This window comes from Poecilia mexicana, unplaced genomic scaffold (assembly GCF_051168715.1).
Source record: "Poecilia mexicana isolate PSO_F unplaced genomic scaffold, ASM5116871v1 scaffold_3, whole genome shotgun sequence".
Lineage (NCBI taxonomy): Eukaryota > Metazoa > Chordata > Actinopteri > Cyprinodontiformes > Poeciliidae > Poecilia > Poecilia mexicana.
Genome location: NW_028263372.1, coordinates 13,865,934 through 13,882,411, shown reverse-complemented (window position 1 = coordinate 13,882,411; position 16,478 = coordinate 13,865,934). Strand labels below are relative to the sequence as shown.

The window sequence follows — 16,478 nt, the reverse complement described above, 5'->3', positions numbered from 1 at the left end:
CTGGCTGCACACCTGCTTGTGTGAAAATGTTCCAGCTACAACCCTCGCAGCACGCTTCGGGTCACTGTCATGTGTGAGTGTGTGGGGATCCTGTTGTGAGAGCAAAGTATTGTGTTTCTTTTTCTTATTTATTAGCCGCTTATATAAGCAGCAGCAGGGGGAAGGAACATCCTGAGACAGGAGTAAAGGGCACCGAGCTCAGAAACGCAAGCAGGGTAGAGTGTCTAGATCCGAGGTGGTGCAAACGGCATATGGGTGAAAAACAGACAGAGATATTGATTGGAGTGATTGTTTGAATTAATGTAAGAAAAAATAGAAGAGACTTTAAAAGAAAAACTATTGAATCCTACCATCTTAGCATGAAAACTGATGCCGATCAAATAAACTTTTAAGAACTGTTACCTTTGCATATTTTTGCATCTATTTCACTAATGTCAGCCAGTTAGAGCATTTGACTAATTAATTACTTGTGTTAGTGTGTGTGTGTATGCTTCTCGAAGATGTGCGAACTAGACAAACACACATTTAGCTACGTTTTTTTTATTACAATAATCTGACTGATGGCTGAGCCTTGAATGATTATACCTCAGTTTGTTACTGCATAATGTAACAGAAAGCATATAACATAAATTAGGCAATACTTTTTTTCACACTTGCATTTCCATATCTTAGAAAGACATGCAGCTGTTAAGTGAGTAATGCTGCAAAGTCACCCTCCTTCACATCTGACGGTGCAGCTTACACAATTTGGTTTCCAGCAAACCAGACTGACACTCATTCTGACCACGAGTGTTGCAACTTCCAAGACGTCGAGTGAACAACTCACGAGGTTGCAATGCTACCAAATCAATACAAGTATAAAACCAATATCGCCCCAATAATGGGATGAAATATAAGTTAATTCCATGCTATACCATGCATACTCTCTCTCTGTGCTGCATGCCCCTCGGGGAGCTTTCTAAATGTTTAACTTAACAACATAGTGGCCTATTGTGATTCGTTATAGAACATTGAATATTTATCCACAGAGGGTTAGGCGATCAATAAGTATGGAAAATATTTTTTTTAAAAAGTAACGAAGCATGTCATGATGCAGGAGAAACATGGAAGTACTACACCAATTATCCCCAATTTATATAAATTGTACAAAAGGGGATGAGTGAAAAAAGTGACAAACGTACACAAGACTTGACAGTCTTGTGTACGAGACATTTTACTTTGTCTCGTAAAATGCATTCATTTTCCACAAATTTAATCTCATACCTACAGAGAAAGGCAATACTACGTAATGGTTTTGTCAAGGTTATAGTGACGCTGAGAGGTTCAGATAAAAGATCTCAAACAATTGTTGTTTTACACTGAAACAGTCCCACCGTAAACGAAGAGAGTAAAAATCATTATTCAGTCTGTTATTAGTTAGACTGAATAATGAATAATGATTTCTGCAGGTCACGTCATATCTACAGTAGTCTGTGTGTGTGTGTGTGTGTGTGCGTGCGTGCGTGCGTGCGTGCGTGCGTGCGTGCGTGCGTGCGTGTGTGTGTGTGTGTGTGTGTGTGTGTGTGTGTGCGTGTTTGTGTGTGTGTGTGTTTGTGTTTGCCTCATCACCAAAGTGCTCATTTACTACATTCAAGCATATGGCTGATATTCAGCAGTAGCTGGTTAACATGCATATTAATATCACGATAATAAAATACCACCAAAAAAAAAAACTGTTAATCAGCCATGTTTGGTTTACTGTGATAATACAGATCATAACATGCAGTGAAAGAAGTCATGTCACATAGAAAAATCAGCTTTCTAAGCGGCTAATAAAATTACAAAACAGTAATTTATATTTACACGATTCTCCTGTTGTAAATGGATTTTAAATAATAGATTGAGTTTATATCAGTGGGAGTCAGTGGTTCCTTACTAAACCTCTCTTGAAAGCCCCTCGTCCTTCAACATTTTAATGAGCCTGCGCTCCTCTCCACTCGACTCAAGAGGTTGCACCGTCTCCTCAGAAGAACGTCTGAATCTGCAGGGTGTTCATTTGACAAGGAGCCGTTGAAGCATGGCTGCACCCAACATGCAAGACGCCGACCATCTGGAACTGGAGACGGAGGCCGCTGACCTATATACCCAAAAACTGAAACTATAATGTTATTGTGCCGATTCACGCTCATGTTGCATAATGCTGAAGTGTTTGAAAATAATGATGAGTCACCTTAATAATCATTGTTTATTGACCACTAATTTATACTTGTAAAGATAGTGGATGTATTTATTGTGACCTCCACCAGGCTGTTGCTCAATCCAGTGGGGCCAAAACAGATGTTACAGCCACTGTTAGGAAGGTATTTGGCCCTCTTATCTGCAACCATAAATGTTGTTGTTAATATGTTGTTTGTTCTTATGATTCCTTTGATTTGTCTTTCTGCAGGTCTAGAGCCAGACTACAACATGCAAGACGTTTAATTGTGTTCTCTTTTCTCTCTTCTACTTCTGTCTCCTTTTCCCTTAAACTTTTTCCTCTCCTTTTCTCCCTTCTTCTTCGTCTCTGTGTCCATTACATTTGAGAAAAACCCAGGGCAATTTCTAACAAAGTTTCACCATAGTGGGGCGTCATGGCGTAAGCCATACTGCTCCACTTGTGAAAGTAAATATACTGAGCCTCACCTTAACACTCATACAACAATTCTGACTGCCACACTGCTGGACATGAAAACAAACAAACAAAAAATATCCATACCATTCAACGTACACATACTCCAGCATCCAGGTTGCTTCCAGACTGTTTTCAAAGTGGAGGTCACCAAACCCAAACCCAAAAGCATAATAATGTTTTCATAGTTTTATTATTTTGTTGGCTTAGATTATTTGAAGAAAAACAAACCAGCATGCAGAATTCAAGGAATCGCTTTCTGCAATATATCATTTTCAAATTATTTATAATAATTGTTCTTTAAAGCAATTCTACTAATGGAGAATGATAAACAGATTCTGCACATTCATTAAATATTTTGTACCGCAGACTGTGCAGCTTCATTCATAATGGCCATTGCTTTCACTGGTAACTCTTATACTATATTTTCTTTGACAGGTTTCTGAACTTGACCACAGCTACAAGGTAACTCGACTGTCTCCTGTCTAAGACTCTGGTGTGTTGAAGTGCAGACATGTATATTTGCAATGATGCATGTCCACACCTTGAACACTGTATGTTCCAAGCTACACTACGTTAGGTCAATTGGAGGCCAGGTTGCCCTTTTAGTGTGAGCGTGTTCATGTTGTCTGTCTTGTGTGTCTCTGTGTCAGCCTGGGATGAACCAGGGACCTCTCCAGGGTTCACCCTGGTTCTTGCCAAAAAACCACTGGAGTCAAACATCAGCAACTCTGCAAGGATTAAATAAAAGTCAGTATCAAAAAATGACTGGAAAAAATGACTGGAGGACTGTTTCCTCCCAGGCAATCTGGCTTACTGCTGACCCAGTCAGTGTCTTTACTGTGACCTAATTGGCAGAACGGTTGCCTATTTAGCTTCTTTTTATTTTTTTTATGCAACTTGAATCAGCCATTTTCACAGTCTGCCTGCAGGGCTGCACTTTCTATTGCAGCGAATGTGATGTCCCAGAGTTCCAGACCCCATTAGGACAGGAAAGATTTTGGTTGCTAGCAGAGGAAAAGAAAAGATTCAGACAGAAAAAAACAAAAATAATAATACAACTGGGAGGAGGAAACAAAAACAAACAAAAAAAGAAGTAAAATGCTGCAGCCCTCCCCTCATCTCCACCCCTCTCAGTCAGTGCTGACTGTAGCAGTGCCTTCCCCTCCCTTCCCTTCTCCTCGCTGAGTGAAACTGGGTTTACATAACACACTGCAGTCTGCGATAACGCAGCACACACCGCTGTTGATGGCACTTTCTCCTTAAAGGCAACACACACACACACACACACTCACACACATTTACATTCAGTGTAGTCAAATTTGAATTCTGCGTCTGTCACGAGGTGAGCAGGTTGAAGAGACGCGCTTCTTCAGTCTTCTACGCACAGACCTGTTGTGAGTGAACGATGGGAAAGTTCACGTTTCCAGGGATGCGCTGCCCACCGCAGCCTCATTATGAATTTTTTAAGGGACTTTCAAACACTTGATAATATGAACAGCTCTGTTACAACACTGCAGTCCTGAGTAGATGGCACACAGGGGGAGGATGCAGACATTTTATGTAAGCTAGTAACTTCTGCACCTCTGGGCTGCTGCAGCCAGATCTGTCTGGACAGGGTGGTGAGACTGGTCCCATTGGAGGACTGTCGTCCATCTCTGGGACACTCTGCATGTCTGTGTGTGTGAGGGAGCGAGAGAGAGAGAGACGCTGTGCGTCATTCTGGCAGCTGAACATGAATCAGTAACCACGGCTCTTGTTCTCTCCTTTCTCCTCTTACTGTGCGGCTCAAAAGGGATCAAGTCACAATGCCTCACCTCGCTGTGCTGCAACAGCTGGAGCACTGACGTCGATAACTGAGCTGCATACCTGCTGATGAACCTGCTGCAGCTTCAGGATCTGCTGGAGGGTAAACAGTAAAATGCTGCCATTAAAAAGATCCAGCCAGGGAAAACGCTTCTGAAGGGGGTTATTATCTCCCACAGCGCGTCCTTTTTCTAAACTGCCTGATTTGCCCTGCTTGAACTCCAGGCTTTTACTCAGTTACTTAACAACATTAGCAGTTGCATAATACATGCCTATGTCAATGTTCATCACAAGGTACAACCTGACTTGTACCATGTGACGAAAGCGCTTCACTTTTCACTGCAGATAGGTCTCGGTTGTCAGGGATCACTTTGTGAGTTTGTAACGAACTCGGTGAAATTCTTTGAGTCTCTTTGCAGACGAAGCTCATCCTTATCCCACCTGAGTGAAGTTGCTGCCCACCTTCTGCAAATTAAACGAAACTGGTGTCAAATATTTGTGCTGCAGCATCTCAGTCTATTATTTTGAACTAAGAGTCCAAATGTGGTTCGCATAACAAGTAAGGGAAATTGTGTCTTGTTGACCTTTTGTTTATTGTAGCAATTCTCCCTGGTAAATTTTGTCATATTGTTGGAAAGCCCACTTATTTCCTCTTAAATAAGGTCATATTTCTAAAACAAAACAAAAAAAATTGTGGTTTAACCAGCAGAATATACTCTGACGTTTCCTGAAATCCTAAATACCTTGATATCAAAGATGTCTTAAAAAGAAACAACACTGTGGTAGTTAGGGGATTTATGAGAAATAAATAAATAAATAAATTTGCAATGCTGTATGAAATAGTACTTTAGCTAAAGGAAGCAAATGTCCATCATGGAGGCTACATTTCAGAGTTATTTTTTTGTATTCCCGTTTCTCAGCACTCTTACTTTTTAAATCCGTTACAGAGGAAGGACCATAAACACTTTTACGTTAAAAACATCAACTTGATAAAGTTAAGACAGCAATGTTTTTTTTTTCCAGAAACCTAATGTCATCTACTCTGGGGAAGGGAAGATGGAGTCACATGATCAAAACTTGATAAAGGTCATAGGTCAGGCGACACGGGTTATCCTGCTGATACATTTTAAGGCTGCTGGTCACACTGACCACTTTTGCTTATCTGTTGTCTTCATGTTATGCATTCTTCGTATATTTTGCAACGATTGCTGCAGTTATCATCGCGGCAATCGTTGCTGCGATGATAACTGCAGCATGTGAGCTTTTTGCCTCACACGGTTCAGTGTTTCTGCGGCGGCCTTCTCTCTGCTCTCAGCCGGTCGAGGCAGCTGCGTCGCTCCTTCTCAATCTTCTCACATTTTTGGTGAACTGTTTCGAGAAACCTTTTGTTGAGAATCGGTGCTTTAAACAAATAAACCAAGTTGATTTTCTATGAGCTGCGTGTGCATCTCTGCTGGCATGGCATCATTCAAAATGAATGAACTGAAGCAGAATCAAGGCCCTGGATAATATTTATTGCTCAACTGGATTGTTTAAGGTAAATTGCATTCTTAATGGTTTTATTTGTAAGAAAACAAATACTAGGAAGGGTGATTTAGTAACAAACAGTGGGACAAAATGTATTTTCTCCTCCAGCGCTTGACTCTCGCTCATCTCCACATCTCAAATCCAAAAATGCCCTTCAAGCTTCGTCGTTTCTTGTGAAACTACATTGTCGAGTCCCTTTGCTCAAGGGTCCGTTTCGTTTGCTGAAAAACCGCAAGTACTTCCAGCACAAAACCTGCAGGGCATTTGACTAAAACTAAATTAGCAGTCGCAGCTTTGGGTTCATTCGATCGGCTCCTCGTCGATCCGCCGGCGGCCGTCTAATGAAGGTTTTGTTTGTTGTCTGGAAGCCGAACTAAACATTATGTTTTATAATCTCACAACAACCGTGTGATTCATGCATGATTCATAATGCAAAAATAAAAACAAGCGGAGGCTTCCCGGGGAAGCTTCGGTTACATAAGGCGACCGTTTATTTCTCACCTCTCTGCTGTACAGAAAATAAACAAACTAAAACACACACACACACACACACACACACACACAGACAGATCATAAGAAAATATACAAAACATGGCTATTTATACGCCAGGTGGACTGACCACTGATGATACAGCGGAAAAGGTAAAAAAAAAAAATGTAATTAAAATAACAAAAAAGAAAAAGAAAAGCTATTCGTCGTCCTCTTCATCCTCCTCTTCGTCACTGATGACATACTTCTTAGCCTTTTTAGTGGTCGTTTCTTCCTCGTCTTCTGCCTTCCTCTTGCCTGATCCTTCGCCCTCCTGAGAACAACAAAAGGATAAGAAGGGATTACAGAGCTGACGGCAGAAGACGTTCAGTCTGGCTTCCAGGCGATTTCTGTTTGTCACGCCAAGCTGTGTGCTTTTTCTGACATCGTCTTCTCTTGATTTGAGGAAAAACAGCGCTGTGGGATGTAAACAAACACGCACGCACTTCGGAACGGTCAGGACTTCCTGTCCGGTTCGGTTCACATCAGGACAAGTGGAAAAGGTTTCACCGTCCACAGTGTGCTGCCTCACACTGCCCCCTGCCTGTTCCACCGGGGCGCTGCGCCTTACCTCGTCACTGTCCAGCTTCTTGGCCTTCATCAGCCTTTGGGCTTTGTCATCGTCGGAGCCTTCGTCGCTGTCCGATGAGTAGATCCTCGCTCTTTCCTCTGGAATGCAGACGGGGGAATTGTGAAGAACGAATATCGGCGAGAAACAAACAATGAACAGAAAAAAAAAAATAAAAAAATACGAGTGCGGTTACCTCTCAGGCCTCCTCCTCCCTTGTATTTGCTCTTGATGGCCGCCAGGCTGATGGCCTCCTCGCCCTCCTCCTCGTCGTCGTAGCGGTCGGGCTCAAGGTAGCTGCTGCTCAGGCCCCTCTGGTGCTGCTTCTCCCTCATCCTCCTCTGCTGGGACTCTCTGCGGATCGACGCCCGCAGACGCTCCTCCTCTTTCTGCCGAGACGGACATCGGACGTAGTTAGAAGATTTCATCACCAACAAACAAAGGAACGAAAAGGAACGATCTGAACAGCAGGTTAAGGCCTCGACATCTGAAATGACAGATGTGACTCCAGTTGCAAAAGCTTCACTTAATTTTTTTAAAGACTTGTTTTTACTACTTTTAATTCTCAAATTACACAATAAATGTTCACGTTTTTTTTTTTTTCTAGATAAAATTATTTACAAGAAGTCCTGTGTTTATGTTTGGGCAATGTCAGACATTTCTGCCTTCATACGGAGGAATGCTTACCAAAATCAGAGGACGGCTTCAAAAATGACAAACTCCACCTCACCTTATCACATCTAAATTCCACAGTTTAGCTCAATTTTTCTGATTTTTCTGTCAGTTTCCAGATTGCTTTCATGTCCAAGTAAAATATTTCAAGAGTATTTGCAATGAGCTAGTGACAGGCCTTTATCATTCCCTATAGTATAATAAAACTCAATAGAAGGTATTTAAGAATCAAGAGAATGAAAGCAGAAAGGATCTGTAAAATAAAGCAAAACACGTTTTCTCAACATTTTCCCTCGTCATTAATGGTTTTAATACGGTTACGATTTTACTGGAGGGAAATGCTGACCTGTAGTTAAACTTTTCCAATTTCATTTATATCCTCCTTTCTCTAGAAATCCAACATTTAAGCTACTGCTGCTGGAGATAAGTTGAAGCATCTAGATGTTATTTAAAAAAACAAAAAAACAAAAAAAAAACCAGTCAGGACAAAACAAAACGATACGCTCAGAGATATCAGCTCAACACAATCCCTTTATAAATCTAAAAGCATCCCTTTAAGACGTCACTGGGTTTAGTGAAGCGGGGTTCTCGCCCTCCTGCCAGTCCGGTCGGCTTTGGCTTGGAAAAAAGAAATTCTTGTGAACCAAATCTTGTTCTCAGGCTTCCTTCGCTTGAATAAGCTGTTCCTCTGAACAAAAGCTGCTTTGCTGACTCCGTCTCATGGTAATAACGCTGTTTACCGAGAAACGACAGGCGATAAGCCCCATGTTACGGTAACTGTCAGGAGCACTCTCCGACACGCCGACTGAAGATTCACCCACCGAGGCTCCTCCTCATCAGCCGATGCCCACAGACAATAAAACTTTAGGCGATGCCATCGGTCGGGCTTGTTTGGGTTGACCGCAGATCCCCGTCCAGCCTCGGTGTTGATGCTGACACGGTTTAAATTTCGCTCTGACAGCTGCTTGGCCTCGTTACGTAAGTGCGGCAGGTTGTGCCTTTATGTAACCCGGTACGATGCTTATCAGCAGCCGGCCTTATGCAAACCCCTTCAGCCTCAGCTGAGACAAAAGGATTTCACAAAGAAAGGTCAACGCAAAAAAAAAAAAAAAGAAAGCATGGATGGACAGGATGCCAAGCGAGCATTACTTTGATCATTTCGTTGCGCTGTGACTCGGGATCCCTTCCAGCCATGGGGAGGATTCTGATCTTCTGAGTCTTTGAGCAGCGGTCGGCCAGAGACAGCGTCATCTTCCTGTGGGTGGCGCTGTCTGTGGAGTGGGGTCTGGAGACGCACAAGAAAAACACAATAAATGGTAAATTACTAAATGTGGGTATTGATGTTATTTTCTAAACTGGAATAACTTTAACAACACCAAAGAAACTAAATAAATAAATCAATAAAGCAAAATCTAAAGGAAACTTTCAGATGTTACATTTTGGATCTTTGTTCACCATCATAACAACCCAGTTCAAATTTGTATTATCAAAGATGTAGCGCACCTTTTGTACTTTCTAGGAAACCTTTAATCGCCAGGCTTCCAAGAACCTGGTACCATGTTCTGTAAAGTAATCTGTAATGTCCGGAGTGTGTCAGGTTACGATGCACCTCATCATATGGGCTGAATTCCCTAAATTAGCCCTGGGTGTTCCAGGAAAATTCCCGAAAAGTCCCTTAAAAGTCCCAGGAGGAATGGAAATTTTGAGGTTCCTTGAGCCTTTAGATCTGGAAAGGCATTTTCTAAGCGCAGAGCACGAACCCCAAAGTTTCAAGAAGTTACATGTCCCTAACGGAAAAGTATCCAAGAACGTTTTTGAGAGTAAAATGTAAAGCTAAGCAACAAAAGTATTCATCCCCTCTGGCAGATTTAGAGTCTTTATTTCAACCACAGGGTTGAAATAAAGACTATTGTTTTGTAATTACATTACAAAACAATGTAACAGACAGAGTTCAATTGGCATTACAGCAAACAAAGTCTTCTTCTTCTCCACTGATATTTTGACTATTTATTTTCAACAATGACGCCCAAGTGTGTGAGGTTGTCAGGCCTCCTTGCCATCACCCTAATCTCCATTTCTCTCCACATAGTCTAAATCAAATTGAAGTTGGAGGAGCCCAGCCAGAGTCAAACATGTTGGTAAAATTTAAAGGTTACTTTAAAGTTAAATAAGCCAGAGGTACGAATAATGTTGAGTTTATCTTTAAGCTCTTGAACTTAACTCCTAAGATTATCAGTCCTTCAGAAGATACTCTTAACATGTTTGTTCCTAAAACTTCCCTCAGCTCTCCTCCAAAACCATCTTTCTTTTCTGATAAAAAAAAAAAAAAAAGAGTTGTGGGTATCAGGCTTATACATTTCCGAGAGAACAGTCACAGAGCAATGATTGCCTGATAAATTTTTAGAAAACTAATCTCTAAGTTTCAGTGCATAACCTCTACGTTTTTGAAAAGTGCCACAAAAGCTCTGAGAGGGTGTCCCATCAGTAAATGTACGGTACGTACGTTATGGAAAGCAGCCTCTAAGATCCAGGAAGTAACCTTCGATGTCTGGTACCTTGAAAACTCTGATTCTTGGAAAGTTATGGGAACATATCACGTAGCTTGCCAGTTTACTTCAATCGAGTCAGCTCAAAGATAACCTAAACATTGTTTTCTTCATATTGAAGGAACAACGTTGTAAATTGAAACACCTTCTAAATGAGAGAGAACATTACTCCAAACAGTTTGTACTCTGGGAACAGCTTTGACTCTAATCTTCCCAATAATCCACCAAGACATATTGTAATGTTCGGTGCGGGAGCCGGCTGGGTCGAGGTCACACTAAAACCAGGCCTGGACGACGGCTGACCGGACTCGTGAGTTCTGAGAAGACAGAACATTCAGGTGGGCTTGAGGGGGGGAGTAAGAGGCTTAAATGGCTCTTATTGAGAGAAACCTGGCCAGCTTGTACAAGGTGATCCAGAGACTTACAGCATAGAGTACATTTCTGAATGATCCCTGGTTGTTGTTGTTTTGTTTTGTTTTTTTGGCAGACTGACGCTTGTTTACTGCTTGTTCTGCTGTCAGAGCGCAAGACGCAGTCGGGTTATTTCTAGCTACTCATTCTGTGCTGCTCAAACAAACAGAGAGTGAGAGATTTCAGTCCTGAGTGCAACGGTTGCGAGCTACCTGAAGGTGAGTTTGGTTTTGAACACAGCCTGTCCCTGCAGTCCCGTTCCCTGTCGGATGAACAGGTGGTTGTGGTCTCCCTGGAGAGGAGCTTTGTACACGTCAAACACCTCGTTGCCCAGGTGGAGGGACATGCTGCGGTGAGAACGGGACGCTTAAAAAAACAACATGTCAAACACCAATAACACCACACCAGTAAAGCTGCAGGATGTAACTTCTATTAAAAATGTGTTTTTTTACATACTTGACATATCACTATGTCACAGTTTAATATTAGATAGACAGTCTGTGGAAAAAATAAAACATGCTAATATACCTCCTCCAAGCGCTACTATTGCCGTCTAAAGAAATGCACCGCTCCCAGGAGGAGGAGGAATGCCTGAGCGCTGTCAATCAACCTTGTGTATTCGCTACTCAATGTTCTAGTGGAAGAGAAACAACTCCGTAAACCGTTTATCTGCCATCATCCTGACTAGCCTGAGCGTTCGTGGCAGACTCTGCAATCAGGAAGAAAGTGCAGCGTAGCAGAGAGCAAAGAATGAGCAGCGCACATGAGGTGATTGACGGCGCTGAGATTTGTTGTTTCTGATTTGTTGTTTATAGTTAGCAGTGGGAGAAGGCAGAGAAGCTCAATTTTTCCCACACACAACCAGTTTCATACCATACTGTTTTGACATGGCGACAGTTTCAGTAAATATGTAAAATAAAAATAAAAAATTTAAGCGACATACTGCAGCTTTAAGCTGGTTGTAACACATTAGCACACACACACGCGCGCACACGCACACACACACACACCTGCCGTCAGACCACTTGACAATACGCGCGTTGCTCTCTCGCGTTTCGTTGCCCTCCTCGTCTCGTTTCACTCTCCACCTGATCGTGTTTTCCACCTGCGGTGGGATAAAAGGAGCATAAATGAGAAAACATTTAGCTACTATAACAAAAGTGTCAGTTTTATTTTGATTCAGCAGAGACGTGCCTTAAGTTTGAGTCTGGTACGTCCTTCCTCATCCAGCATTTCTTCATCCTCAAACTCATCCTCATAGTACTGAGGATCAAAGGGTCTGCAAAAGGGAAAAACTCCAAATAAATCTCTTTTTTTTTAACATGTTTGACCATCTCCAGTGTTCATTTCTACATTTCGGGGATTCTGACCTGGGCTCCACTGACAGGAAGTTGGGAAGCTTGACAAAATAAAGGTCTGACCCCAGGTCTGTGCTCACTTTGGGGATCTCCACTTCTATGCGCGTTTCAGGCGCAGGCTCCTCCTCCGCCTGCTCCCCCTCCATGCCGTCCTCTCCATCCTTTGCAGAGGCAAACACACACACACACACACACACACACACACACACACACACACACACACACACACACACACACACACAGTAGGATTCAATGCAGAGTGAAGCTTCTACGACTAGATGAAGAAGAAAAAATAAATAACCAAATGAGAACGGATGGATACCAGAGGCTGCCCCGGGGTCGGCGGCTTCTCTGCGTCGCTGTCCGAAGAAATGTCGTCAGCTTCTCCAAACAGATCGTCCGCAGCCGCTTTCGTTGCTGCAGATCAGAGGGTACAATAAACCACATTGGAAAAAAAAAAAGAAAAAAATAGGAAGCAACAAAATGTCACTTCTCATGGGAAGGAGGAACATTTCCTACGTTTCTTTGTGTCGCCGTCGCTGTCTGAATCTGAGTCTGACGCGGCTTTGGGTTTGGTTTTCTGTCTGATGAAGTCATCTTCGCTGTCGCTGCCCTTTGCAGACTCTGCAACGAATGAGATCCAGAGCATGTGAAGGAAAAACAAAGCAACTTCCACGCGAGCACATGTTTTCCCTGAAGGAAGGCTTGTGAACGCGCACGAAAGGTCAAGCCAAGAACTTCGTCTCGTATTAACCACAAGATGAAACGATCACATTTAACAGTAAAGATTAGCGCCCCATCGCCTCGCGATCCTCTTCACGTGCGTCGGCCCTCTCATCTTCAGAACCACGGGACGGTACCTGGCTTCCTGGTCCTCGGCCCGTCGTCGTCAGAGTTCTCCCTGTCCTCGTCGGAGTAGTGGCGCTTCTCCTCCTCGTCCTCGGATTGGTCGCTCTTGGCGCCGCCTTCCCACTTCTCGTCGTCAGACTGGTTCTCCTGGCCAGAAGCGCCCCCGTCGGAGTGAGGGGTGCCCAGCCCCGACTGCGGAGTCCTGGGATCGCTGTGCATGCTGGTGCCGAGACACAACGAAGGGAGTCAGGGAAATGAGACTGACGGCTTAACAACAAACATTCCCAAAATGGAGAAATAACAGCGAGTTTTGTTTGTAATTCCCTTCAAGCTATACAGTTATGTAAAAAAAAGTTAGCACAAATAATGAGATACATTTTCACATATTTCAACTCTTTTGTTTTTTTCTCTGAGAAAATTTTTTAAATTATTATATTAATTAGACATAAAAAATGTGTTTCCTAAATGAGGAAAAGTTAGGGCACCCTGCCCTGTAAAGGCTAGCTCAAGTCTCTGACATCATCCTCACTTCCAGCTCTGAGATGCTTGAACAATAAAGCCTGTTTCAAGTCGCAGTAAAGTTTCAATCTGGGCTTTGACTAGGCCGAGGACTTTCCATTTCTTCCTTCTCAGTCAAACCTGGATGGATGCAATGTTTTGTGTTACTTTCATAATGCAGAGCCTCACATTATTATTCACAGACAAACTGTTCTCATTTTTTTCAGATGACTTGTCTGGTCCCAGCAGCCACCATCCGCATGGCAACAAAATGTCAGAATGCACTTGTCATAAAATTTACCGACCAGATTTTTTCTTTTTTTTTGCTGGCTGATACCAATTTATACTTTTTTTTTAAGTCAATTCCTATTTTCTTAACAATGTATAAAGACATGCTGCAGTTTTTTTTTTATCCAACAGAAAATAAAAGACTTTACAGCCCTGTTCCCATTTATGCTTCAAAGCATACGTCCCTGACAAAAGACAATTTTGTTCATTTTATTTGTTATTTCTCTAGTTTTGTTTATTCATTTCCCCACATTTAAAATGTCTTACAGTCCCAGTGTTAAATGTTCATTAGGACTTAAAAGCTTATTGATCTTTGAGAATGAGCTGAATCATTATTATGTCATTACCATTATTTTTACATTATTACTTGAAAATGATCTCAATACAACAATATTATCATTTATCGCAATAACTTCAGGGACAATTTATTGTCCAGCAAAACTCATTGCATCCCATACCTTCTGTCTGAACGAACGCTGCCCCTCTCAGAACGAGGGCTCCCGCCACCGGACATCCCGCTGCTCGCCGGGCTCCCTCCGTCTGACCGGTTCCCTGCATCTTCATCGTCCTCGTCCTCCTCCCGCTGGTCGTGCTCCGACCCACTGTGCTGCTCCGCGTCCGAGTGATCGTTCTCCCCCTGGTTGGAGTGGATGCTGGCGTCCGACTGGTTCCCAGAGCGTTCCGACTGGTTATCGCTGCCACTGCGCTGCTCGTCCTCGCTGTCATCGCCAAACAGCTCCTGTGAGGCAGGAAGGGGAGGCCGCGCTATGCTTCACTTTTGATGCAAAGTAACGCTACCTGCATTTATTTTTTTTTTAAAAGGCAGCTTTTTATCCAATAAAGCGATCTGCGGGTAAATTCCTATGCAACTGATAAGTGTGAAACAACAACGAAAAAAATTGATTTGTCACAGCATAAAACCGAGATGGAAACTTTGGAAAAGTGGAATTTTACAACTGCATAGAAGGGTGCCAACCTTGTTCATGCTCGGCTTCCCTGCCTCCTGCCCTTCATCATCGTCATCATCATCCCGCTCCCTCTCACTGTCGCTGCCGGAGGCGTTGCTGGCAGATTGAGGTCTCTCCTGCTCCGAGTCTGATCCAGAGCCGGAGTTGGACTCTGCCAAGCCGTAAAAGAAACCAAATTTTTATTATTGAAGCGTGGCACAAGAGATGCACTAATCAGGCTTTTCATGACAAATGTGGGCTTCAGGTTTTGTCCTGATTAGTAGGCGTGACAGAGAAAAAAAGATTGCTGAAGATTCTTTGTTAAAGTTCATAGTTATGAAAAGAAGTAATACCAAGATCATCTCAATAATCTTGGGATACCATATTAAAGAATGCACCTTTATTTACCTGGTCTTAAGATAAAATGCATCAAAATGCATGTTGTTGGTTGACAGCCAAAAGACTGAAGAGAGCTTTTGTTGTAATTGTTTCGTTTATTTATGAGTTAAATATAGAAAACTACAATCATACCTTGGCTTCTCATGTCTTTGATCCAACCAAAACAGATGGTATTCATGTTGAATGCTTGCGTAAACTTAGCTCTGATTAGTGTTTGGAGATTGAACGCTGTGTTTCACAAAACTAATAAGAAATTAGCGCTGTAAATTAATGTTTTGGTAAGTTAAAATATTTTGATCTCAGATGTTTAATGGAATAAACTACGGAGCCTGTCTGGGGACATCGAAGAAAAAAAAATAGGAATCATGGCCACGACTTGTTTAAGTGTTAAAGTTTTTTATTTATTATTTACTTTTCTCTCCGATGTCTTCAGACGGGCTCCGTAAAAAACAGACAAAAATAAATCATTTTGATTAACGTCTCATGCACGGAGAGCCGCGTTTAGCTTCCACTTTTACAGGTCAATCATCACGCTCACATTCTGAGAGTCACGTTGGAAAAAATATTTACATTTCCTAAAGAGACAACTGTACAACCAACACCGAACAGTTTGCAGCTGGGAGATTTCAGTACCTCTTTGATCGTTGTCGCTGTCTCCATCACTGCCGAATAATTCACCCCGCTCCGCCATTTCTTCCAAACTGTTGGAAGCGCAGATCTTCAGGAAGTGATCACCGAGCAGCAGGAAGTGTTTTACTTCTGGGTCACAACCATGCTGTTGTAGTAAGGTATGTCAGACGGTAGGTGGCGGTATTGGACACAAAATCAGGACTTTTGTCCGTGAAAGATTCAACTTGTTCAGATGATATTGACGGCGTTTCTCTAGTTATAGGTTCTCCTATTATCCAGTTCTTTTGAGAACAAATAAAAATAGTAGTAATAAATAAGTAAATAATAAACTAAGATTTCAAGATGGAGATATATATGTGGCTCAACTCCACAGTGTATAAATGTAATATATGAATTTAAGTCAGCTACACACAAACAGAACGTACACATCTGTATAATGGAATACAGGAAAATATGTTCATTCAACACTTCGCAGATGAGGACTAATATAATGCTATGATTTGAAGGTGAATATTTATATTTATATGTCAGGGGTGCACTGATTTATCAACCAGACGATTTATTGACCAGTTGATTTATCAGCCGATTGTCTTTCTTTTTTTTTTAGATGGGTGATGTGTCGATACTTACATGTGAAACTGATCTTATCCACCAATCTTATCTACCTCAGCAAAAGTCTAAAAATCAAACACTGTCCTCTTCTTCTCTCTCATATCAGAGGTTTGACTGATAGACTGGTCCACCTGGTCCTGTTTGCACATTTGCAGTTAACAAGTCTATCATTGTTACCAACTTAGCTACTT

At 42.2% G+C, this 16,478-nt stretch overlaps 1 protein-coding gene across 1 annotated transcript; it reads right to left on the bottom strand.

Moving 5' to 3' along the window:
• Positions 1–6,453: 6,453 nt before the first annotated feature.
• Positions 6,454–15,764, bottom strand: leo1 (LEO1 homolog, Paf1/RNA polymerase II complex component). Its single transcript, XM_014990244.2, has 14 exons — positions 15,679–15,764; positions 14,676–14,818; positions 14,158–14,438; positions 12,925–13,133; positions 12,584–12,688; positions 12,387–12,481; positions 12,077–12,225; positions 11,901–11,985; positions 11,717–11,811; positions 10,919–11,053; positions 8,899–9,034; positions 7,274–7,466; positions 7,081–7,178; positions 6,454–6,783 (listed from the first exon to the last, which is right to left on the bottom strand). Exons 1-14 carry the CDS (start codon positions 15,734–15,736, stop codon positions 6,670–6,672), a joined length of 1,896 nt encoding a protein of 631 aa, XP_014845730.2. The 5' UTR covers positions 15,737–15,764; the 3' UTR covers positions 6,454–6,669.
• Positions 15,765–16,478: the final 714 nt, after the last annotated feature.

Bases quoted from the DNA above. Each gene is read 5' to 3' on its own strand.
- leo1 (XM_014990244.2), bottom strand. From the start codon at position 15,736: ATGGCGGAGCGGGGTGAATTATTCGGCAGTGATGGAGACAGCGACAAC. The intron at 12,689-12,924 runs GTACCGTCCCGT...CATTCGTTGCAG, and splicing joins GCCGAGGACCAGGAAGCCAG to AGTCTGCAAAGGGCAGCGAC. The intron at 6,784-7,080 runs GTAAGGCGCAGC...TGTTGTTCTCAG, and splicing joins AGAAGCTGGACAGTGACGAG to GAGGGCGAAGGATCAGGCAA.